This window comes from Fusarium oxysporum, chromosome VII (genome assembly GCF_013085055.1).
Source record: "Fusarium oxysporum Fo47 chromosome VII, complete sequence".
In the NCBI taxonomy this organism is placed as follows: Eukaryota; Fungi; Ascomycota; class Sordariomycetes; order Hypocreales; family Nectriaceae; genus Fusarium; species Fusarium oxysporum.
The window spans coordinates 1370795-1396272 of NC_072846.1; the positions used below are offsets into that span (position 1 = coordinate 1370795).

The 25478-nt window shown below is 47.1% G+C and overlaps 6 protein-coding genes across 6 annotated transcripts; 2 read left to right on the plus strand and 4 right to left on the minus strand.

The window, feature by feature from the left end:
• Positions 1-1012: 1012 nt before the first annotated feature.
• Positions 1013-2591, minus strand: FOBCDRAFT_241722 (uncharacterized protein; the record flags this gene model as incomplete). Its single annotated transcript, XM_054705618.1, has 2 exons — positions 1013-2044; positions 2526-2591. 2 exons carry the CDS (start codon positions 2589-2591, stop codon positions 1013-1015), a joined length of 1098 nt encoding a protein of 365 aa, XP_054561593.1.
• Positions 2592-2813: 222 nt separating this feature from the next.
• On the plus strand, positions 2814-6723 carry FOBCDRAFT_241723 (uncharacterized protein; the record flags this gene model as incomplete). Its single annotated transcript, XM_059610387.1, has 6 exons — positions 2814-3025; positions 3074-3341; positions 3517-3846; positions 3895-5720; positions 5934-6215; positions 6270-6723. 6 exons carry the CDS (start codon positions 2814-2816, stop codon positions 6721-6723), a joined length of 3372 nt encoding a protein of 1123 aa, XP_059467511.1.
• A 4657-nt stretch (positions 6724-11380) lies between these two features.
• FOBCDRAFT_227634 (uncharacterized protein) lies at positions 11381-12503 on the minus strand. Its single transcript, XM_031189565.3, has one exon. It carries the CDS (start codon positions 12373-12375, stop codon positions 11479-11481), a length of 897 nt encoding a protein of 298 aa, XP_031033550.2. The 5' UTR covers positions 12376-12503; the 3' UTR covers positions 11381-11478.
• A 3396-nt stretch (positions 12504-15899) lies between these two features.
• FOBCDRAFT_139633 (Bacillolysin) lies at positions 15900-17027 on the minus strand (the record flags this gene model as incomplete). The annotated part of the gene is made up of 1 exon (XM_054705619.2): positions 15900-17027. One exon carries the CDS (start codon positions 17025-17027, stop codon positions 15900-15902), a length of 1128 nt encoding a protein of 375 aa, XP_054561594.2.
• Positions 17028-19617: 2590 nt separating this feature from the next.
• FOBCDRAFT_140857 (uncharacterized protein) lies at positions 19618-20418 on the plus strand (the record flags this gene model as incomplete). Its single annotated transcript, XM_054705620.1, has 1 exon — positions 19618-20418. The coding sequence occupies one exon, from the start codon at positions 19618-19620 to the stop codon at positions 20416-20418; it is 801 nt and encodes a 266-aa protein (XP_054561595.1).
• Positions 20419-23434: 3016 nt separating this feature from the next.
• FOBCDRAFT_99594 (FAD-binding monooxygenase) lies at positions 23435-24510 on the minus strand (the record flags this gene model as incomplete). Its single annotated transcript, XM_059612292.1, is given in 3 exon segments — positions 23435-23545; positions 23602-23721; positions 23740-24510. Coding segments are annotated over 3 exon segments (1002 nt in total), but the record flags the coding sequence as incomplete, so codon positions are not given.
• Between the last annotated feature and the right edge of the window lie 968 nt (positions 24511-25478).

Consider the following 25478-nt stretch of genomic DNA (forward strand, 5'->3'; position numbering starts at 1 on the left):
TGATACTGGCGGCCGTCTATTAATCTGCACTAGAGAGAGCTGTAAATTCGCACTATCCAACGGTCCATCACCCATAACAACACATCTCTGCGACAAGCATAACATCCCCACCGAGGCAAGAAAAGGGCTAAGCCAGCTTCTTAAATCATTATCCTCAGTCCCTTAGACCCTATTCTACCGATTACCATTGGTAATGGTACCTAATACCATTTTCTGTGGCCCATGCACCTCCCTCTTTCGGATATATTTGGTATTACTGTTTGTGAAGTGGGTTATTCTAGCTATTAACTGAAGCATTTTGAAACAGGCAATAGATCTAGCTATTAGTGTATTTGACCAATTTCTAAAGCAGCGATTTAGGTAAAAACAAACAAAAGCTGGTAAAGATTAAGTGGTGTATTACGATACAACTGATATAATAATTGCGAGGTTATATGATGAGAGGGCTGAAATTGAAGCCGCGGGTCGCATCAGGCGGAAAATCATTAGCCCCGGCAGTCTCCTTGGGGGCCGTGCGAGGGCCCTTATGTTGCTCGTAGAAGCTCTCGTCATCATAGGAATCAATTTTCCGTCTTTGATAGGGGTCTAAAGAGGTATTCATTGATTAAATTGCAACGATTTGTATAGTAGGTTGCTGTGAGAGGTTGGAAATTGAAGCTATTGGTACCCCGCTTGTACTGCTGTGATGACAGGGATAGGATGGGGCGGGGTACGGATTGTGGCCTCATAGGAGATGAACAAATGAAATGATCGAGACGCCATCAGCGGCATACTCAGGATCGCGCGTTATGTCAGAGCAACGTAACCCGTAAAGACGACAGCTCGCTTAGACGCAACCCTACACCCTCATCCTGCCCCTCCTCAAATTAGGTTCTAGAGCATTTTTTTAAACCTCCCAGTCCCAACCTCCCTGCGTCATTCGCTGGCGTCTTCCTCTCCTGCCTTTTATCTCTGAACCTCCGTTAAAATTCGGTCAAGTCAAGATCCGTGTGTGATGACCTGTTTGCCCTGCCTACGCAATGCTCGACCTGTGATCTGGCACAGGCCGAATATGTCGAAGCCGCGACCTTTTCTTGATTCCAGTCATTATCCAGTTGAAAATAAAAATGAAACAGAACGTCAGGACAATAAGCCCGGCGCAAATCAGCGGTCCCAGAATGGAGAAGACGGTGAAGCCGTATGATGCAGATTGAAAGGCGTCGTTGTTTTTAAGAGAATCGGTTGCGAGCCCGACCTGCATCGCGGTCAGGACAAGTGCGATGTAGACTGTCGTCCCCGCGAGCCAGGCAAAATTATCTTGAAAAAAAGTGGCGTACCGATTCCAGTGAGCCATGTAGCCAAGCAAAGGGGTTTGAGATAGGCGGTATATCTTGTTTAACCGACTCAATCGAAGCTCACCGTAATAGAATCGCGGGTCAATGTCTGGGTAGATGTGCTCCGTGTTAAGTTGCTCGACAAAGGATATCCACTCTGGCCATTCGACCTCTTCCGGGAGCAAGTGCTTGTCTTGCGCCGTGAAGAAGTCACTCTCGTGGCGTATTAGCGCGGCGTAGGAGAACAAGAACCCAAGCGCGCATTTCCAAAGCCTTCGACACTCACATTCCTGGACACTCCCTTGGGAATGAGGTTCACCCTTAGAGCAGTCACATTCTGGTCCGCAACAGAGATATTGGATCCAGAAGCACGGCTCAAGCAGGAAGCGCGGGATGGGTTTAATGAAGATACGGCCTGTTGTCCAGACGAGATGCATATCCATCTGCTCCGTAATGAAGATCTCCCGGCTAAGCAGGAGCTGGTGGTGCAACGGACGAGGCGGCGTGAGCCGTCCCGCAATCCACAGCCAGCCGTCAATGTTGTTCAGCCTGTGCACATCGAGCTCCATCCTTATGCAGGCCCTGACCTGACGGCTCGGCGTAGTTAGGTCGTCGGATTCAGTGCGATATGACGCGGGCAAGAGCGGCGTGAGCTGGCAGTCGTCCAGGGGAGATTCAGAGGCGTCTTGGTTATCCTGGTATTTTAGGAGTCGAACGGAGAATGGAGCAGCCTGTTAGCGGTATTATTAGCTTGATCGGGGCCAGCTGTACGGAGGGTACGATGGGGAAATACTCGACCGCGCTGCCTTCTTATTCCACTCCCGTTTCGTGAGTCCGCCATCATCATCAAGTGCGCTCCTGAGAAGAATTCACAAAATTGACTCAATCGGACGTTGTTGCCTGTCTAGGGTTGCGCTGATGTTCAGCCGGCTTCATATTCAGCAGGTTGTTATGCGGCAAACGGGAAGCAGGTCGACTCAGCTCCCAGCTCATCACCGTCCGCAATGTTATCCTGTCTAATTCTGTCTAATAGCTGACAATTCGTCAACCTGTTCATTACAATTCGCATCGCCATTCACCTTTTGGCCGCTTCTCACATGATGCAAATTTTCGCAGTGCTCTCTTGACCATTCAGCACCAGGCAGCGACCTTTGCATTCAAGCTACCGTTATCGTCAGCTGAACCTTCCGGGTCACCATTTCTCTAACTCACCACCGTATCGTTGCGGTGACGGGCAACCACGTCATAAGTGGCTTCCACTCCGCTTTGCTTCGCCATTCCTAGTCAGAGGCGAAAGGATATGGGACCGAGTTATTCCTCGTTTCAGCGTAAATGCTAGCCTTGCGAAGAACATTTTCTTGATAAGCCCTTCGTCTTAATAGCCTATGGTCAAACTCCATTCGTCGGCACGGTGGCGATATCTACCCTTCCATTCTCAGTCTGTCGGGTTGATCCAGCCTGCCTCGGACGATAAGCGGTGGCAAGAGAGCGACTACCGCGATGTCTTCTTTTGCGTTCCCTAGGGTCGTTGCCGGGATTGTCATCGGGCCTCATGGGGCGATTTGGTATATTTTCTCGATCTGCTGTGGACTTCTCATCGTATCCATCAGCCTCTCTCGACGGCGACGAGGCCCATCTCGCCTCACAAACGCCCCGCCACCCGCTGAATATCCCATACAGATTTTGCATGACGACAGCAATGCAACTGTTGAGTACGTCTTTTCTCTCGGATGGCGTTAGATTCCTAACAATTATCTCAGCATCGTTGCTGTACATGGACTTGCAGCGAACCCGGATTATGCTTGGGTCTGGCAACCGAAGAACAACACTCCGGGCCACCCTGGATACCCAGCTAAGCATTTCAACTGGTTGAAGGAATTGCTACCAAATGAGCTGTCTTCTGCACAATTGCCTTGTCGAGTTATGACCTTCAACTACGACTCCAAATGGTTCATGAACGCCCCCAAACAAAGACTCTCTAACATTTCGGACACATTGCTAGTCAGCCTCAGGAACAAGCGTCATGAGGTATGTGCAACGTCGTATTTATGGGACCAACAGCATTGTTAAATAACCGCCTTCATTAGAAGGCCACCGGCAGACCGTTGATCTTTATTGGCCACAGCTTCGGAGGCAACCTTATTGAACAGGTTCGTAGCCGTCCGCTGTCTAACTTGTTCAGTTTATATCAATCGTTCGGTAGACTATCATCTCCGCTCTCCGGCGGTCCGAGTACCTCGAGGTCGCCGAATCTACCGTCGGGGTGGTCTTCCTGGGTACACCTCATCGAGGCAGTGCCGCTGCATCCTGGGGTGTTCTGATCACATCGCTCGCACCGCCTCAGTTTACTGTCGAAAAGAGGATTTTGACGGACCTAGAAGAGCAGTCAAGTTCCTTAACAGATCGTCTGCATGACTTTTCTCGCTGGCTTTTTGTCGAATCAGTGCCTGTGGTCTGCTTCTTCGAACAGCTCATGACAGACTATTCATCCAGGATGGGAGCTGTAGGAAAGATTATCCCCTCCAGAGAACTCGTACGCATCTATCTATCCTTCCATCAGCACTTCTGACAGGCTCACTAGGTCGTACCCGAGACTAGCGCCTGCATCGATGGCCACCTTAAGATATCTTTGCACGCAGACCATTTCAAGATTAACAAATTCTACGGCCCAGACGATCCCTCTTTTAAGCTCGTCTACCCTGAGATTGAGCGGATGGTCCGGGGTGCTCAAGACATGCTCAGCCACCGCCGGAATCCTAAAGCTATTCCAATGGATCAAAACGCTACATCTGGCGAACTCCGCACATGTCTTCAAGAAATGAGGGTGACAAATCCCCGAGACGTCCTATCAGACATCCGGAGTCAAAAAGGAAAAAGAATAGGGCATACCTGCGAATGGATCCTGAAGCGAGAAGAATTCTCGGCTTGGGGAACCAACGACAACTCGCAACTTCTTCGCCTCATCGGCCCCCCGGGCATCGGAAAGACGATGATGTCCACTTTCCTCATCGAAGTCGTCAAGGCAAAAGTTGAGAAATCTCCCGACAAGATGTTTGCATACTTTTTCTGTGACTACAGATACCCGGAGCAGAGGTCGCCCACGGCAATACTTCGAAGCCTCATCTGGCAGCTGCTGCTGCAAAGGAATGAACTCTTCCAGCACATGCGGTCGGACTTTGAGAAGCACAAAGACAGCCGCCTTTTTGAGTGCCTATTCGAGAACTTCTCGGCTCTATGGCGAATATTTCAAGACATGCTCCAAGATGAGTATCCTGGTGAAGTATTCATCCTCATTGATGCCCTAGACGAGTGCGATAGATCCACGGGCAAGGCGCTGCTCCGTTGCGTAGGGGAACTCTTCCAAAACTCGCCAAAGTCGGCAGGAAACTTCAAGTTTCTTGTAACCTGCCGCCCTGAGATAAGCGACATTGAGTTTGAGCTAGATGGAATTGGCGTGCCTTTGAAAATGGACTCGAGCGAAGTCAATCCCGATCTTTCCGATTACATAAACCTCAAGTGTAAGGACCTAGCGCAGAGGAAAAAGTACAGCCGAGGTCTGAAAGAAGATGTCAAAGAGGCTCTAGAGAGTCGGGCTGGAGGCACCTTCCTTTGGGTGTCTTTGATGATCAATGAGCTTGAGAGCACACCGAAATATGAGGTTGCGGATAAACTTAAGGATCTTCCCGAGGGGCTTGACGAAACTTACACCAGGATTTTGGACGACAACATTCCGAAAAAGAGGCGGGAGGACGCTCGATTTCTCTTACTCAGCATGGTCGCTGCGCGGCGTCCTCTAACCAAAAAGGAGCTAGCGGCCTCATTCGCGTTTTGGAAGACTGGGTCAGTGGTGGGTGATCATGATCTTCATGATTACATGGACATATGTGCGACATGCAGCTCCATCATCTATCTTGACGTTGCTAGCAACGGCAACGAGACTACAGCCAACTTCTGCCACCAATCGGTGAAAGACTTTCTCCTGAACAATCATAGTGGTTCAACTGACGCGTGGTACCACACGTCCCCGGATCGCGCGAATCTTCACATGTTCGAGATGTGCTGGCATTATTTGAGCAGCGACGTGTTCCTCAACGGCAGGTTAATTATCGATCGCCAGAATAATGTGCTCCTCAAAGAACCTATGGGGGAGCTGCGAACTCACTTGCGCCAGTATTCCTTTTTGAAATATGCATCCAGCGAGTGGAAAGAGCACGCAATAGCAAGTTATCCTGTTTTGTTAAAGGAGTTGAAGATCGACATCGCGAAGGCCCCGACATTACGCGACACCTGGTTGCTACGCACGGCTAGGGAAGGGCACGGGCAAGAGGCCGTCGTCAAGCTGCTGCTCGAGACAGAGAAGGTTGATGTGAACGCAAAGGGTGAGGATGGTTACACGCCGCTAATGTTGTCCGCTGCAAACGGGCACGAGGCCATCGTCAAGCTGCTGCTCGAGACAGAGAAGGTTGATGTAGACTCGAAGGGTGAGGATGGTCGAACGCCGCTGTCGTGGGCCGCCAGAATGGGACATGAAGCCATCGTCAAGCTGCTGCTCGAGACAGAGAAGGTTGATGTAGACTCGAAGAATAATTACGGTTTCACGCCGCTAGTGTGGGCCGCTAGAATGGGACATGAAGCCATCGTCAAGCTGCTGCTCGAGACAGAGAAGGTTGATGTAGACTCGAAGAATAATTACTGTTTCACGCCGCTGTCGTGGGCCGCCGCCAACGGGCACGAGGCCATCGTCAAGCTGCTGCTCGAGACAGAGAAGGTTGATGTGAACGCAAAGGATGAGGATGGTCTGACGCCACTAATGTCGTCCGCTGCAAACGGGCACGAGGCCATCGTCAAGCTGCTGCTTGCAAAGGGCAATGCGAATTCAGAAGATACTATTGGTCGAACACCGTTATTTTATGCGGCCAAGAACGGGCATAGGACAGTCGCAATGGCATTGCTTAGCCATGGCTCTGTTGATCCCGAACACAAAGATCATTATGGTTCGAATCCGCTATCAATAGCTGTACGAAATTGCCGCACAGAGATAGCCAAAATACTGCTGGCTACTGAACAAGTCACCTTCGACTCACAAGATCGTTTCGGACGCAGTTCGTGGTGGTGGGCTAGAAGACGTGGGAATACCGACATTCAGCAAGCGATACGCGACTACGCAGAGAAGATTGGCATAGCAGTCTGCGATGACGACTTTATCGAGGTGAGCCCGACATCTGATGACAGGACATCCAGATGGTGTGATGTCTGCACTTTGAATATCCCAGAAGATGAAGTCTTCTACGAATGTGAAGTTTGTAACGGCGGGGATTTTGACATTTGTTCGGAGTGTTATAAGATTGGAGGGCGTTGTTTGGGGGATGATCACCGATTGGCTCAGAGGAAAGAGACAGGAATGAAATGAAATACGCCATGCGAATCGGGCCTCCCCAGGCTTGAGCCCTACTCAAGAATTATCGGCAGAAACGCATTGCGTTTCATGTTTTTGACCAATCATCGTCTAGCATTTTCGCCCCATATTTCCCCGATAGAAACGCACTGCGTTTCTTGTACTGCACTCATGAAATTAGAAACCCTACTCTTCTATTCCTAATTGTCGTGTACCCCTAATTGTCGCGTACCCCCTGTTTATTTCTCACGTGTTTGCTTATCTCCCGTCTATTCCCACATGACCATACTATGGTGACTTATGTTTTCTCATTTCGATCGACAGTCTGCGGGCGCATTACTTACGCGTGTAAACACGCGTAAACGCGTACATCATCTTTCTTACATCATCTACTCTCTTTGCTTCCTCCAACGATCTTTAAAAGCTCATACCATCAAGAAGAGACTCATGGACTATAAACGACTTTCACTATGGAACTTGAAGATCTCCTTTATTACGATCCTTCTTGGCGTATCATTGTTTGCAAACAGTGTGGCGTTGTACCGCAAACCAATATCGCCCGGCATATCCGACGGCACCACAACGCGACGCGTGCCTTCAAGGTTGCTGCCATCAAGCTATTTGAGCGAAGTTTGGACCATCTACCTCTCATACGAGACGCCGATGAGATATGTAGGAACGTGCGACCGTTGCCGATCGCCCATCCGATTCGGTTCCTTGATGTTTTTCACGATGGAATTTGTTGTCTACTTTGTCAAGACGACCGAGACCGGTATGTCTGCCGAGGTCGCACAGCAATAGAAGATCATCTCAAAAAGGTTCATAATCAACCATTGCGCCAACCAGGGCGTAGACGAAGGGGAGAGGCCGGAGGGATCAAAGGTTTGACCCAGGTTGGTCTGGTCCGGACTCCAGTCGCTTGTCAAACCCTTTTCCACGGCCCACGATGCAGGTACTTTATCGTCAAGGCCCGCAAAGTTCACGAGGAAATAGAGGGAAGACTATCTGGATCTGATGCAGGAAGTGACGGAACTAACATGGGCCCTGCGTTTACTCAACCTAGACTCGAGGACATCATAAACCTTCAGCTTGCTCAGCAGGAAAACGAAAACTCAGCAATATCAAACCAGACTGGCTTTAACATAAACCTTCTATCTTCTGACCCGCGACATCAATCCCAGTGGCTTCGAGTCACGGAATGGCCCCGCTTCCTAGAGCCCCACAAACAAGAACTCCCTCAGGTCGCTGCTCTAGTTTCACTTCCAAACCTAGCCAAGTCCTATGAGCTAGGCTCCCCAGGCAATTCTGAAATTTTACTCTCTATTCTTCTTGATTCTCTTTCTCGCGTGATCACCCGATCACGGAGTTCGCTTCAGGATGGCACGTTGAATGCTTTCGACCAACATCGACTCAACTCATTCATCGCTGGTCGCTCGTCCCGGAAGCCACTAATCCATAACCTAAGAGAAGACACGTATAAGAAATACAGCCGCGTCCTTCAGCACTTAATGTGTTATATTTTTCGACTAGCATGGCTAAAGAGGGGTCCAAAATTACACTACCGGCTTACTGAGGGACAGGCTGTAGCGATGATGGACGCCGTTCACACAGCGTCAGAAATGAGTGGTGCCAGCGGCGATGGACAGAATCCCGATCACGCTGAAGAAACCAGAAAGAGACTTGACGATAAGTGCCTTATTCTGATGGTTTCGCTACTAGATCACAAGTTATATGGCGATGTTTATGATAGCATTGTTGTCAGCTTTCTGGCAGTAATGGGAATCCGTCAAGATGTGACATCCAGCAACGCGCAGAAATTGTCAGAGGCTGCTGAGTTTACTCCGAAGTTATCGGCGCTCATAAAGTTGGGCCAGCTTCTTGTGGCCGAGAGGGTGCTTCTTGCGGTGGAACTCGACGAAGCAGACGTCCCGGCTCACGCACTGGAAGAAATGCAAGATAGATTTATGACAAAAGACGCGAGGTCACCGATAAGCTGGTCACTAAAGCTTCGCGCATACGGCAAAGCCGTAAAAGATAACACGACAAGCCTTGGCTACATCATGTGGTCAGACGATAACGAGATTCTAAGCTACAAAAAAATGCGCTTCTCGATGACTGGACTTCGTGACCTGGTTTCTGCAGAAGTAGAAGCGGCCCAGAACCAGTTAGCAGATTTACTCTTGGTGCCACCTGACACAGAGAGAAAGCATATTGTGCCCCAGGTTAGCCTGCGATCAGTCGTGGATGATCCGTCGGAAGGGGCTCCAGGTTGGAACTTCACTTGCCATCCCCAGAACGAGGTCTTACATGGCCATCGGAGGTGGATACTTGGCCGCATACTCAAAGAAGCTTTCCTTCGACGGGACTTCTTCGATAATGAATCAACAGGTAAATGGAGGTTGCAAACTGTAGGCCGATACTTATCTACGGTCAACGCATTCCTCGAGCGGTTGCTACTTCTTGTACATATTACAGGGGGTCAGCCAGCGCGTGGGACGGAACTACTTTGTATTCAGCACTCTAACCCTAGAGACGGGTCGGGAGGCCGTCGAAATATCTTTGTTGAAAATGGCCTCGTTAGCTTCGTGACATATTATCATAAGGGATATAGCGTCACTGGTACAACCAAGATCATACCTCGATACCTCCCGAGCAACGTTGGGGAACTTCTTTTATACTATGTTAGGCTCATCGTCCCATTTCTCAGCCAGCTTTCTCAGCTAGCCAAGATTCCTGGCTTCAAGCAAGGATCCACCCCATACTTATGGGGCGAGTTTTCCATCTCGCAATTGTTGCCATCAGGGAATACAAAAGTGCAGACCCTGCCTTACCTGCAAGCGAACGATACAAAGGCTCGTAAAGAAAGAAAGAAGGCTTCTCGCATATTGCAGAAATTGACAAATGAGAAAGCAGAAACTGACTCAGTAAAATTAGTGTCCAAAAGTCTGTGGACGGTGCCCCGCCAACGTGTAATCCACCAGATAAAATCAGACTGATCCTAATTACAAACTTGGACAAAACTTAGACAAAACATATCTCAAATGAATGGAATTTTGGCCACCTTATGCGCAAAGCGCAAAAGAAACCATGAATTCGATGACGTAGTTAAAGCTCTTATTATACAGGCTGTAGAGAGTGGGAAGTCATATCGAGCTGTCGCACAAGAGGCAAGATGTTCACCACAAACAATCTCAAATATTGTTCAACGCTGGAAAACTCTACAAACTCTGGATAAAAAACCAAGATCTGGACGTCCCCGAAAACTCACGATTCAGCAGATTCGGTACGTACTAATTTCATTAAAACGCGACCGTCGCATTACATATGAAAAGCTTGTCAACTTTTTAGGTGGTCACATCTCACGAACTACGATACGCCGAGTTATACGCCTCCATTACGGTCGCAAATGGAGGGCTATGCAAAGAATACCGTTATCTAGAGAAACCGCTCGTCAACGGCTTTCTTGGTGTCAAGCTTGGAAGGAATATATCGAAGAATTGTTGGAGGTTTGTCGCTTTGAAGTTTGCGGGTTGTTCGCTTCTGGGAATCTTCCACTCAACTGACGAAGCCTTCAGACCATTTTCAGCGACGAATCGTCAGTTCAATCGCAACCCAATTATAAACGAGGTTGGATATTCCGGAAGCCTCATGAGAAGTTCATGAAGGAATTAGTTAATGTAACAGTTCATGGAAAGTCTCGATTATCTATCATGGTTTGGGGAGCAATCTGGAGAGGAGGGAAATCTGATATCATCGTCATGATCCGCGATCAGACCGCCAGAAGAAGAGGATATACTTCTTTAAGTTATCAACAGGCTTTAACAGAAGGTTTACTTCCTATATACGAGGGATTTCGTCAATTTCAACAAGATAATGCTCGTATTCACACCTCAGAGTCTACGACGAACTGGCTGTTAGATCACGGAATATCCTGGATTGACTGGCCTGCTCACAGTCCAGATCTCAATCCAATTGAGCATATTTGGAAGCAATTGAAGCTGAATATTAAAAAGATGTTCCCTCAATTAGACCTTCTCAAAAACAACGAAGTCGATCGAGCAAAGTTGATTAAATGTATCAAGTTGGCGTGGGCAGCAATTACAACTGAGCAGGTAAACCGGCTGATGGACTCACTCCCCCGTCGAATTGACGCATGCATTCGCGCCCGGGGCTGGTATACAAAATATTGAAGAGAAAATTCAGGGCTTTAAAATGATATATAATACATTGTTATTGGATTTAATTTAATTAAAATATCTATAAGTGAAGTTATTCCTGTTGTACGGATCAAGTTGCTACAGGGTGGGGTGTCCACAGACTTTTGGAGCATAATTTTACTCACCTGGAAACACAGCATCGCAATATAAAGCCAGGGTATCGGCAGAGCCTGGTGGGTCAAGTCCTACGTACTGTAATGGGAATGGGGTTTACACGTGTTTTACACTTTTTGGTGTACATACATACTTAATCTATGAGATTGTCTGCTCAGCCAACGTTGGTCGAGGCTAACGGAAATGACGAGAATGCGTCACCTTCTCCTAGTTAAGCAACACAACTTGTGAAGAAGGAGGAGATAGCGAAGGTGCAACCACTCAGGAAGCCATATAAACTATCAACTCTGATGTGCACACTATCACCACAACATTAGAGAGGGACATCGCAAATACATAGGATTTATTCAACATCTTGAGCTATGGAATGCACCTAAGCTGTTCTCAGAATTGGTTCATGCAGTACAGGCTGTCTCAGCCAATTGGTGAGGCGTGTATCTCACGGCCGGGATCCGTTTGGGTTCGTGGGGTGGCCTTGGATAATGAACTTTTCGGGCCAGAACTTGAGCTCGACACTACTGCCGGAGACGTCCACCACATTGTGCAGGCGAACTGATTCGGGCGGGTTGCTCTGGATGAGCAGGATGCCGTCATCACGCGACTGAGGGTCTTCTTGAAGCCAGCGAATAAAGCCATCCAAATTTTCACGTCTGCCAGACTCCAGGTATTTTTCTAGACGGCGGTAGAGCTTCGGCCATAAGACCGCCTTCCTCAGGTTTGCCAAGATCGGCGTCTCAACGATAAGTGGATCTCCTGGGAAACCCTTTGATCGTAACCACACGCCCTTCTTTGCTATGCGGGCAGCTGTCGACTTCATGGCCAAATGTTCGCGCAGGTTCTCCGGAAGACTGTCGTAGAACGCTGGGAAGACGTATCCCTCAGAGAGCAGGGCGGTATTAACTGATTCATCTACCAGGCTCCTGTCCAAGGAGATGACAGAGCCATCCGAGCCGTGCACGCTACCATCGCCTTCGTAGACGAAGCCAATTAACCTCCCAAAGTTGTCAAAACCATTGGACAATACATGCCCACTGATTTCTTGATCGCCAGAATTGATGGTGAACGGGGGATTGCCAGAAAACCTCACATCTGTAAACCCGAGCCTGCGCAACAGCTCGTCACGAGCGGCTGTGGCGCCCGTCAACTCCTGGCTTTTTTCCAGGGCGTCAACCGCTTCCAACCGAATATTGACACCTTCATTCATGATAGTGCTACCATGGGATTCTCGTCGCAGCTCTTCAACGAAATCGACGTTGTCAGGCTTGAACCTGATCGTATCGCCATCTGGCTGCAGACCGTTTCGGACAACGAACTTTCCGTGCAGAAGCTTGAACATCTTAGACTTGTTCTTCGAAGAGAATCCTTAGTTGCAAAGAAATTTTGTTTGGGAGTCGTAAATGTTGATCTATGCATTCTCTGGTTGTATGCGATTACGGAAATTATGAGGCCATGCAGAGGCCACATATATACTTGACGAGTACCATTTGATCGCATATCGCCGGGACAAGCTTTCTGTAATAATGTCTCCTAAAGCTATCGTTCAGCCTTATTGATTTCTAGGCAACAACGCCAATTTCCGTTTCATGCGCCAAAAATACCTCCGTAAGTTCAGCTTCAGGTGATCGGAATGTGAGGCTTATGTCTATTACGCTGAGCGGAAGGCCTAGATGAGTCTAGACCAGCTTGCAGAATGCAGCTAGGAGCATTATAAACCAAAACGCCATTAAGCCTAAGCACTAATTGTATTATACACATTCTCAAGCATGTGTCAGGGATCTCCGGAAACAGTGCCTAAATGACATATGAACCCTGTAGGCGAATGACGAGAAACGCCTTCTCTCCTTCCACTGGCTGCTACACCGTGTGGCTTAAAAAATCTTCAGCCACCAGGCCTAGAACGTCCCAATAACCAACACCAGATCAGCTGGCGCTCTATGCAAGACCCCGCTATCCTCAGGCGCTTTTCTTTTCAGAGACTCTTGGGTGATTTTGACATTGCGTCTTTGCAAGTCTGGCATCACATGTCACTGCTCAGCAACACCTGCTGGCGGCTTGCATGGTAGATTGCAACTTGGTGTCCAAGGTGATCGAAGCTACCCACAGCAGCCAGAAGGCTTATTTTGAATAAGGCTATCATAGTACAGAGCGTTAGGTATGGTGCTGCTGTTGTGTAATATGACTGTGTTTGTTTTCGCTGTTGAGTTACTGTAACCTACCCTTTAAGCATTAAGAAGAGAAACAGAGTAATGCTAGATAAGGTATTAAAAGTCTATGCCCACCCAGACATTGCGCCACAATGGTGGCCATAGGCTTTTGGTAGCTAACTGTACCCGGACTTTTCGAGGCATCCAGTCACAGAAGATAGTGTGGCTGTTCCGGGATATGCGGTATGGGCTTGGGTTTCATCGTGGGGGGACATATTTATCATGGCTGCCTGTTGCTCGAGCAAACTATAGTCTAACTCCGAAACTCTGATCGGTGTGCCCCAAAGGTAAATGCCGTATGTTAACATACCTCATGTGTTCTGTTACTTGAAACATGCGGCATGATCGGAACTTCCCACTCCCAAACCATCACAAGTGCCGTCACATGTCAGCAACATCCATTTGTGGCGCAGTATACCTACCAATCAGATAAACAGAACCTTCGCTAAATTCTGAGAATACGAACAGCAGTTCAAGTTCACAATTCAAAGGCAGTACAATTGAAGTTGGAGCGTCTAATGTACTCCTTGCAGATAGTTGAAGCCACGGGCAAGCCATAAAACAAGAAGTCTCTTTATGGTTGGGTAATATGAAGCGGAGGGCAAGGCATGTCACCGTTCAGAGTGACGCTTCCCTGACTTATGGCAAACCTTACGATTTCTGGTCAAGAGATAACATGTGAATAAAAACAATAGTCTGGGCTGTGCCGCAAAATCTGCACTTTGAGCTTGCGCGCCTTGCCCTTTAGGCGGCCGGATGAGGGGGCGGCACTCTTGTTGGCTGCCGCACCTGCGGTAGGGGGTGCCGCGAGCGAGGTCGTGTGTCCATGTTGCTGGGCAGTTGTGGCTAGCCATGAAGCGACGATGTCCATGTCGCGCTTGTATTTCTGGTATATTGGGAGGAAGCTGGCGGATAGCATTTTGGAAAGTTATCCCATTCTTAGTCAGTCTGAACTGGAACGGATTTTAGTCTGCCCCCGGAGAGTGCACGGACGAAAATGATGTATTACGACGCATTTTGTGGGCAATTGGAAGGACGTCAAGCGTGCACGAACCAGGATATGTGCATTGCGTCGTAATATTTGCAGCAATCATTGCAGTAGGGATTTATCAAGCGATTGCCCTGGAGCGGCATGCCTCTGACTAGTAAATCAATCTCGAGCCTGACAAGTGATCAATTGCGTAGGTATTCTTGCACTGGCAGACTGACCAACCGTTTATTCATCGTTGTACGCTTCATTTTCAATTTCCGCGGCGCCGGCTTACGCTCCGGCAGAAATTTTGTCATTTTTATGCAAAACTGGTCTATCATCTTTTCACACATCCCGCGCACAGGCAGCCACTTATTCATTATCATGTTGACATAGACTATTAAGCACACTGCGCATCTAGTCGTCATCCTTCGAGCCATTCCTCTCCTTTGGCTGGTCGCTCTGTGCTCGTTGACCTGTGCATAATGCACCTTTACTTGTATGCTGAGGCTAGCTACCCTGTAGCAATACGACAGAGAAACCTGCGTCTTTAGGAACATTTCCGAAAAGCCCATATCAACTCACCTCAAGAGTTTACTCATAAATTACTTATTGTCGCTCAGCTGCGGATTAAGCTTTAATAGATAGGATCTATAATAGTGGCCTTAGAGTCTGTAGGTTTAATTGTATTATCTTTAAACCACGAGCCTAAGCTGCTGGCCAGTGTTTTAGGGCTTAGGCCTAGATTCAAGCTATTCAATCGTGGGTGTACTACCCTACAAGTCGGATGTTGGTAGCAGGTGATGGCCTAGAGTGGGAAGTTTCACTCAGCCAGCATATGCCGGTAACCAAAGGCATATTCAGCCATGATGCTATTGTCGCATCGCCTGACTAAAACAAATATAGGGACTACTTACTTATATTGGCTGATATGTATTCGAGGACAAGTATAAGCCATAAAACCTTAGGTTAGTCACAAACTCTCTGCTTCATTATAGGATTATCAGAGCTCTTAATGAGGTGTAGAAGAGTATAGATTGCTATTGGTCTATAACCTGGAATATATTCCGTTAAAATTAGCTTTTAGTAATAATTGTCACAGTATCAGTGCATAGACATTTTGGTCTTTTTATATTGTCATTATATTCTTCGTGCTATTACTTTATCTGGTTATCGCTTGGTCTATATATCAAATCTTGTTACTTTTCTACTATAACCGGCTCGTTCTTATTACCCTTTGGAAAGATCCTATGCTAGGAGCTTTTATCCTCAATGACGCCTGTAATATAATGAATATACTGGGCCCATCCTAATTATTTCATGAGGCATGGCCCCTCTGCTGTCGGAGCTTTCCTTTTACGCTCAACTGGACCCTTTTATTATCTTCGTCGCCGTGCAGGGATAATGGATTTGTAATTGAGCACAAATTTCTTTTTTTTTTTGTGGGGGGGGGGGGGGGTGGAGGTAAAAAGAAAGAAAAATTTAATACTTGCTCGGGCCATATTGTGTGTATTTAGTCAAACTATGTGCACCCCTTTAGTACAGTAAAGATGTCAATGGGCACTGCAAGAGCTCGTCGTGAGAGTACAGTGACGAGGTGTGTGGCTGTAGACGGCTAACATGCTGCATGTTGATAGTACATACACACAAAGGTAGTTCATTATATCTTAAAAACTCCTCATGTATTCAGAGCACACCAACAGAGACCCAAGCATTGTGGACAATAATCGATGCAGGACCGCCGAACAGACTGCGAGCCTGATCAACCGTCACTTGAGCCCAATTTGCAAAAGTAATACCTTCGCCAAAATCCCTGATTTTCGGGTCCGTCAAAGTCTTGTACCAAATTTTTCCTGCTGTCAGCCAGGCATACCCACCGAAACCAACAGCAATCAAGTAGAATGCGCGATTGGGGATACCCGAAGTAACGTGAACATCCAGGCTATCATTGTACTGGCTAAAATGGGAGATCTGACGGTCTGGACCAAGGATCGGATCGTTGAAGGCGGTCCCCGGCTTTGCAAGGTTGCGGAGAGCTGCACCTTTAAAGGCAACAGGGAACAGGTTCTGACCAGTGAGCCAATCAGCATCTGCCGCGGTCTGATTGAATTGCCACTGCTCAACCAGTGCGGCAAAAACATCGGAGATGGACTCGTTCAGGCCTCCGGCTTGCTTCGCGTATGGGAGAGCAGCGGTGTATTGGGTAATAGCATGAGTCAGCTCGTGGGCGATAACATCCAGGGAATCTGCAAAATAGTCAAAGATGATACCATCACCGTCTCCGAAAGCACACTGGGCGCCGTCCCAGAAGGCGTTGTTGTACCCAAGGGGATTCTCCTTCTCCGGGTCGTGGTGAACTGTGACAAGGGGAGTGCCGCCATTATCGTTGATGGCGTTGCGACCAAATACTTTGTAAAAGAACGCGACCGTAATGCCGACGCCGTCAAAGACGTTATCAACTTGTCTGTCAAATGTGCGTCCATCACCTTCCTTGCGAGCAACTTTACCAGGAAGAGCGGGACGTTTCTTTCCATCGTAAATGGCGCGCCTCAGCGTTAGAGCAACAGCTGCAGGGTCATGAGGCTGGTCCGTCGCGGCCGGGCCAACGAGAGCAGCTCTCTGTTCGCGAATCTTAGCATCTGACCTCAACGTTGCTCTTGCACTCTCTCGAGCCTTGTCGTCTCCTAATTCACTCTGGGCGACATGCTCGAGAATGCCAGGTGGGACAAAGCTTGATCTTACAATTGGTAGTTGTGCTGTCGGAACTTCGGGATCGCCAAGAGTAGTGGGCTGTTCACGACTAAGGGTATCCATACGTTCCTTGCGGAAATTCTGATCGGCTGATAGAGTGCGACTAGCAGCCTGGCGTGCTTCCTCTGGAACAGCCTCAGACTTGGCAATGTTGTCAAGGATATAAGCGGGGACGAAGTGGCACATCTGGAACGAGAGGTTAGAATACACCCGCAAACAATAACTCCGAGAGCCCTACAGCCCGGGACTGGTGTTGATTGCACATGATGATTGATCAACAGGTACTTTGCGAGGCAAGAGGTAGGAAGGTCAGTACTAGCTCAGGATCGTAGTAGAACTTCGGTGGTTCTTGGATGATAAGTTTGCATTCGATGTTCGCCATCCATATGTCTCATTTATACCTTAATTATGGGCCCCCGGTCAACAACGGCCCCCAAGTATGCTGCAATACCTTTCACATGTCCAACATACTGTGCCTTGATCTGAACCAAAAGCAAAGCCTTCTTAGCCGCCGAAAACCTAGCAGTCCTGCAGGACACAACTCTATTGCCATTTCTTCGACGTATTATCATATGCAAAGACATGTGCTGGTTGGTGAATAAGTCACTCAGCAGGGCCGGAGAATACGGCTTGTTCCAGGATTCGGTACTACTGGCAGCTGTAGCACGCCATCCTTGAATGATATGATAAAAGTATGATAGTTCTGGAGCCTTCTAGGGCAATTTTGCAAAGTATATGCCCACATGCGTATGTTGATCTCAAAGTGTGCCGGGCTGCAGCGGGACAGTGTACTAGACCATGAGGTAACAGGAACAGCCATTTGTAGCTACTGACTTACCTTGGCAGTATTGCAAGAAGGTAATAATGAGGATTATGGATGGTGTGCTCGGCAAGACGATGGTTAGGCCTTCGTTAATTCCTTCACACCAGCAACGACTTTTACAGCCACCTCGCTTCCTGTTTTACGTAACTAATTCGCAAAGCGGGCTACCATTAGGAAGAAAAATCATCACCTACGCCAGCGTTTCGATCCTCAAAAAGGCATATCAAGCGCCGGCTACGTCAGGCATCGTTCAAATCAAGGTGCGGGGTGCTGAAGGTGCATGATCTTCTAATAGGCCATTCAATAATGTATGCAGGATGTAGTGCTTTCTTCAGTATGGCCGAATAAGCTCTTGGAACTAACATATCGTTAACATTAATCAGAAGGTAACAGCTCCCCCCATAATACTAAGTGTAAGCCTTATCAGGAGGCTCCTTTTGCCAACGGACATCACGCGTATTAGTGACGCAGTATACGGGCTTTTCGGGACCATCACCAGAAATCCCTATGGAGCTTATTTAACTACCGCTGCGGCTTTTTGGCATTCACAAGTCATCGTAAGCCTCAGCGTTACATTTAGTGTTGGGCACATTGACGCACACTGGCTTGTGATATATCCCCGCTAGTGTGTGCTTAAGAGTACGCAAAGCGCATCCACCAATATTAGCGTTATTTCCTTAACACGTAGAAGATTCCTTTCGTAATATTAAGCACGATTACTGCGGAATCTCAAACTCCGGTCAGGTTTTCGTTGCGCAGCGAATCCTAGGCTCCTTCTTGAGGGCGCTAACTGGTGGATGCAAGCTCAAGGTCTAGGGGCAAAACCGCCATTCACTCCGGGAACGCAACGAGAGTCTCCATCCCTCCTAGTCCGATCAGACTGCTCCCTTCAATTATTAAACTCCCTTAACTTTGCCCCTAACAGCAAAAAGACTACGACCAGGCTTTCGCTCAAACGCTAATGTTTCCCTTCCCTCAGGAGAACAAAGGTTATGAGTAAAACCTTAGATGCCTTGACAATGGGCGGATAAAATGTTTTGGAAACAGCAGCTCAACTATCCCTTGAGTTGTGTTGAACCTCCCGCCAGGTCACAGCAGGGGGTTACAGCCAATTAAAATGCGTCAATCAAAAGATACCTGTCGCTCCCCTATTTCAGCCTGTGATAGAAGTACCAGCAATCTCTCGAGTTACAAATCGCTACATCTCACTGCTCACGTTCCCAATCTATCAAGTGGTGTCCACCCATGTACCTCCTAGAAGACGGTGGGCATATGGGGCCTGGTACGGCCGGGAGGTTCAACACAACTCATGGGATTAGTCCCTGACCGAAAATTAAAGCTTTATGGCACCGCCAAATCGCTGCCACAACTAACTACCAAGTGCAGAATGGCCAGTATGCAACCTAAACTTAAGCTCAGACTTATTATTATACGGTAAGTCTAAAATAAGAACTTAGGTTCCAAACATCGAGCTCTTACCGCTATTGCATCTGCGAGTTATTCGTATAATGCTATTATTACCTTTTCTACCTCCTTGTATAACCTAAATATAGAAAAATGAACTTATTTTATGATGAATCATCCTGACTTCATTATTACTACCTTGTCACCAAACTTAAGAAATAAGAATCGTAATAGTGACATACCGGCGGTGGCTCTTATTCGTAATGACTAACAGGGTTTTTGATATTTTATCTAAGAATAGTAATTACCGCTCCTACTTGGTCCGCTCCTGAAATCTACCACTGCTCAGCGCCCTTGTCATTCCACTCAAACCCTGCCCGTTAACACACAGATACAGTACAGTTCTCCCCACGCCTCCTGTTTGCCATGGCTGCCAATGCCGAACCCTCAACGCAAGCAGCGCCAAATATGACGCCCGAGTACGAGGTCAAGCTTCTGCTCAAACCCACCGCTGTCCTCGGCCCAGATAAGGAGCTTAAGAGCACCGTCCTATCGACCTTCGATATGCCTCCAAGCGTCACTAAGCAGAGTATTCAGTTTCTCGACACGGACAGCAAGGACATCTATACCGCCGGCTGGAGCGCACGCATCCGCAAGACTGAGAACGACGATGGTTTGGAGCTGACGTATAAGAAGCGGTATGCCATCATGGGCGGTGACATCGACGCCGCGCTCACCACGGCTAATAACGATGGTTTCGACGCCGGTGACGTGAAGTACGAGGCGCAAGTCGAATGGGGCTATCAGAAGCAGACGCTCTCTATCAGCCGCAAGAAGAAGGTGGCAGAGTCTACGAACAGCGAGATGGATCTGCCGGGGGAGTCAAACTCGCGTGCAATGTTAATTGACGAAGCACCTGATAAGTTCGATGACTGGCAAGGCAACAACTGGGGCACTAGCATGTTGAAAGAGTCGCGTATATTTGGGCCGGTCCGCGCCAAGCGCTCCGTTGGCAAGTGGGAGGGGATGCGGCTCTACATCGAGGTTTGGCCTATTGGCCAACGCGCGAGCACTGAAATCGAGTACCTCGTCGAGGCATCGTTCAAGACTGAGAGCCGCATGACAGCCTCGGCAAAGCACGACAGCTTTATCTCCTTCCTGCAGGACAAGGGTTGGTTTCTCTGCAAGGACTCACTAAAGACGCAGCTCATCATGGATCGTTATTAATTTGAAAGTTACTAGGCGTAGAGATAGTTCTTAATTTGGCCTCTGGGATAATGGACTCTGAAAGAATAAAAAAAGGGTTCCGAACTATGGATAAAATATTATCCTATCAGCCGCAATTCACTATCGAGATAACCCTCTCACGATACATGACATAATTAGGTTATGATCTATCTGCCTTGTGACGTAGTTTTAACTTTAGGCATTTCTGCTCTAATATGACACCTGCCATGTTAGCCCTCACCTGGAGCACCAGCTCCACGGAGGCGTTTAGTAGAACTGTCTAATATGCTTTCTATAGTACCTAGGCTCCTAGCAAAAGATATAAGCAGGAGATGCATCATTGGTCTCCCAATTAACCTGATGAGTGACTAAACCCATTGTTTAACGGTTTTATCAAGTGATTGCCCTGGAGCGACATGCCCGTGACTAGTAAATCAATCTCGAGCCTGACAAGTGATCAATTGCATATATATTCATGCACTGGCAGACTGACCAACAATTTATTCATCGTTGTCTGTTTCTTTTTCAATTTCCGCGGTACCGGCTTACGCTCCAGCAGAAATTTGACATTTTTATGCAAAACTTATCTATCATCTTTTCACACATCCTGCGCACGGGCAGCCACTTATTCATTATCACGTCAACATAGACTATTAAGCACACTATGCATCTAGTCGTCATCCTCGAGCCATTCCTCTCCTTCGACTAAACACTCTAGTCACTAACCTGCACACAATGCACCTTTACTTGTATGCTGAGGTTAGCTACCCTGTGGCAATACGACAGAGACACCTGCGTCTTTAGGAACATTTCCGAAAAGCCTAGATCAAATCACCTCAGGTGTTGACTCGTAACTTCGTTATTGTCGTTCTGCTGCGGGTTAAGCTTTGATGAACAGGATCTGTAATAATGGTCTTAGAATCTGTAGGTTCAATTGTATTACCTTTGAACTACAAGCTTGAGCTGCTGGCCAGCGTGTTAAGGTTTAGGCCTAGATCCAGGCTACTCAATCGTGTGTGTACTGCCCTATAAGTTGGATGTTGCTGGCAGGTGATGGCCTAGAGTAGGAAGTTTCACTCAACCCACACACGCCGGTAACCCAAGGCACATTCAGCCATGATACTATTGTCGCAGCGCCTGACTAAATCAAATGTGGGACTATTCATTCATATTGCCTGACATGCATTCGAGGACAAGTATAAGCCACAAAACCTTAAATAAGTCGCAAACTCTCTGCTTCAAAACAGGTTTATCAGAGAGCTCAATAAGGTGTAGAAGAGTATGAATTGCTATTGGTCTACAACAAGTCGGACGTTCAGTTTCATATTAACATGCTTGAGTAGACCTATGTTGCAAGGCATCGCTTGTCCCTCTTTTTGGCGTTGTTGCGGGTTAGTAGATGTCGTTAGGACAAAGTTGAGGCTCTTAGGCAGGAGCGGGGATAAATTCAACGGCTCGGAGCGTGTCGCGCTACACAAGGTCCCTGCTTGGTTTCAACAATATTCCGAGCCGGGGAGCGGCTAAAAATAGCTGTTTACGACGAGGAAAAAAAGCCCGAAACTAGCTTTTGCGTATGACGCTGCATTTACATAAGCTGTATTTCACCAACCCCACTTGCCATTTTTGTCCCCACCCTCTAAATAGCAGTAAGTGCGTTTTCTGGAGGGGTAGACAGGGGGTAGAGATGTATGGGACTGTGGATGGACGGGAAGGGGAAACACAGTGCGTTTCCGGTCTACATACATGAGTAGGGTATGGGTCAGGTTGAACTCGAAATCCAGCAATAAAAGAAGCAAAGAAGCCAACCAATAAAAGAGTTAGAACTTCACTATAACTTGAACTTTGCTCGGGGTCCTTTATTGAGAGCTTTCTTTCAAGTGAAGGTGGAATGCGGGGAAGATACAGGGATTATCAGCCAATAGGATCGTGAAACGTCCACTTTCATCAAAAGTGAATGAATCCATAGAGATGTAGGCCTTCCTCTTCCTCTTGGGTTTTTCCACAGATGCTCTTCCATACAATGGTGCCGCATCTTTTGGGCTTGCCGGAACATACGGCCACATTTCCGGCACTTCAGTCCGTCCAATCTCGGCGCAGCAAGGCAAGAAATCGGTTTAATCGGTATGCGTGGTAGTCGAAGCTTAGACTGGTCTTGGAGAAGATTTGGGATTGCTTTGACCTGCTCTGCCAATCTATGCCGGCATTCCAGAGCAATATTGTTGTGTTTTGTCCTGAGGTTTGTGTTGACCTCGTTGGGGAGGGTTGCAAATCCGCATAACTCGGATACAAATGGGCAAGGGGCGAAAGTACGACTCTAATGAACGACTACCCTATAGCCACTATATCTCGATTTCTATAACCAATTTAAAGCCCATCAGGTGATTGAAAGCTATTATCTATATGAAATAAAATCTTCTATATTCTTAGGAATCCCTATGTCTATGTTTTAGTATACGAATGACCGCTGTGGCGTGGTTACGTTTTGGAACAGGTCTCCGGATTAATTGTGTGTAAGGTCAAAACCCGTCACCTAAAACTCAACATTGATAACTGATCCTTATCCCATTTATCTGTGATCACAGCCAACACAATAATCTACAGTGTATTGTAACTTTAAGCTGACAGTAAATCTCATTTAGCAAAGCTGGCGAAATTGAGCAGCTCCTAATTAACATCTGCAACAATATGCCTGACCGCAAAGCACGTGGGCGTTTCGCGTCTGGTTGTACAAACCTCGTGACGATATGGGACAGTTTATCAACGCTAGCTAAATTAGGGAATCGTCACGCTCTACAGAAACTGTACTAATCCATAAGAGGAAATCGTCACGGTCGAATGGTGCCGGTATTATTTCTTGACTTTAACAAGTAGCTACAACAGAAATACAGATCTAATCATTAATTTTTTTATTTTCATACTTTCCAGTGGCTAAGCTTCTAAAAAGAGTTACATAGGATAAAGAATCTTGGTTGTGGTCTTGCAAACCTAAGTGCTGATTCCCTCCTGGATTCTGGTTAACGGTGAATTCATCAATGGGTTGTCGCTCAATGTTGTACGATGCAAGCAGTGAATGCGACGCCTTCCCGGACAAGACGTATGCCAACTTCAATGCAAAGTTATGAGCATCCTGGAACAGTAGATGTTAGCAATATGTTCTACGAAGAAAGGTGCCAACCAACTGACAGCTATTCCGGTATTTCCACCCAAGCCTCCAGTCGGCGGCATAGTATGGGCAGAGTCTTCAGCAAGGAAAACTCGACCGCCCTTGCTCTCGAAGCGACCAGCATTGTACGCCGCAATGGTCTATTAGTTCATTGACACGATCTCAGGATCTACCTGGTCAGGAGTCAAGCCGGACAATTGATAAAAGTATTGTTCGGCGTCGTCCACTGTTACGGATCCGGGCTCGAAGCTGGTCTTAGATCCAACATTGTTGACCATCATAATGCCCTGTTTTCCTTCATTTTCTAATCGAAAGCTTCCACCGATGTCTTTGTTTGCCACGTAGACAACTCCGTGACCCATTCTCTTGCCGATGAAAGGGCTCAGGTCTGATTTGAAGCTGACGCGAAGACTGTTTCGAAGAATACCTGGCCCATCCCAGCTGATACCCTCCTTTTGACGGGTCGGGCTGCGGTTGCCATCACATGCAACCACATATGGTGTCTTGTACTTTTTGACATCGCCAATGTTCAGATCCTTGACGACAACAACAACAACATGATCCTTCTGTTCCTCATAGAGCAGAACCTGGTGGCCATGGCGCTGTTCGCTGTTCAACCTTTCGGCATTCTGGCTTAAAATGGGCTCAAACATTCGTTGCGATATCCATACCCAGTTGGAAGGAGTAAAGTTCTTGACATGTTCTGGATCATGTTCTTGAAGATGTTTTATAACTTTGCCACCCACAAGCTTTTCGACAATAAGCATACCGGCATTGAAATCAAACTCTTTACCGCTCTGCTCTAGAGTAAAGTCTTCTAAGCCCAATTGGCAAAAGATCTCGCTTGTTCGAAAGTTGATGCCTGCAGCTTGGGGGTGAGCTCCGGCTTTAGAGTGACGATAAAACGAGACCGATTTAATGCTAAAGCTCATTCTCAGCTTTCATTTTGTTCGGCTATAAAACATTGAATAACTATATTTCTTTTTAATAAAAGAGAATTTATAAAGGTATAAATAAATAAAAGACTGTAAATTTACTCTTTTATTAAAAATAAAATAGATGATATTAATATAGTCCTCATAGTATAATTTAAGTCTAATACTTAACTAAATTAAATAAAAACAGTAGTAAGTTCGGGCATTAGACTAATCTTATAGGATATAAAGAATCTAAATATAACTGCTATTTATCTCTTTTTAATTCAGCCTGAATTTCATTAATAAGTAATAGCCCTTTTACGATTTTCTCTCCAATGGTTGACATTACATAATTTATTTATATACAATACCACACTGCAACACATTATAAAGCAGACATGGTCTGAATTAGATAGAACAGCCCGTTGGCATTATTAGACGTTGGAAGCAGCCACGCGTAGCTGCCATTACCCAGCCAAAGTTTCCCGGACCTTCTAACCCCAGGCCCCCAAGCTCGTCGCATAACCGTGTTCAGCTAACCTTTTTTCTTTTAAATATACATGTTAATTCCACATGGCCACTAGCACTCAAAACTTCAGTCCAGTCTGTAGTATTACTTTGAGATTCTCCATCTTTAACATTTCCAAAGCATGGGACGATTCCGTTGAAAAAGGGAGTACAAGGGTTATCTGTAGGAGTAAACTTGATTCCTTTTTTAGATCGCTCAAAAGGCCCATTAGGAGGAGAGGGGATCTGTCCAACGCATTTTTGGATTATCTGGCCACTGGGAGTATAGACTTCTGTTATTTTGGCAGGAAACTTGCCCAGGTTATCATAAAGATCATATAATGTGTCTTCCGCCGTAAGACAAGAGGCGGAGGTGTTGAAATATACCGTGCATAAACCACGGATATTCGATATGTGGACTGCGCCTCCTTTCACTAGGGTGATCGTGAAATATATAAGAAGTAGTGCTAACA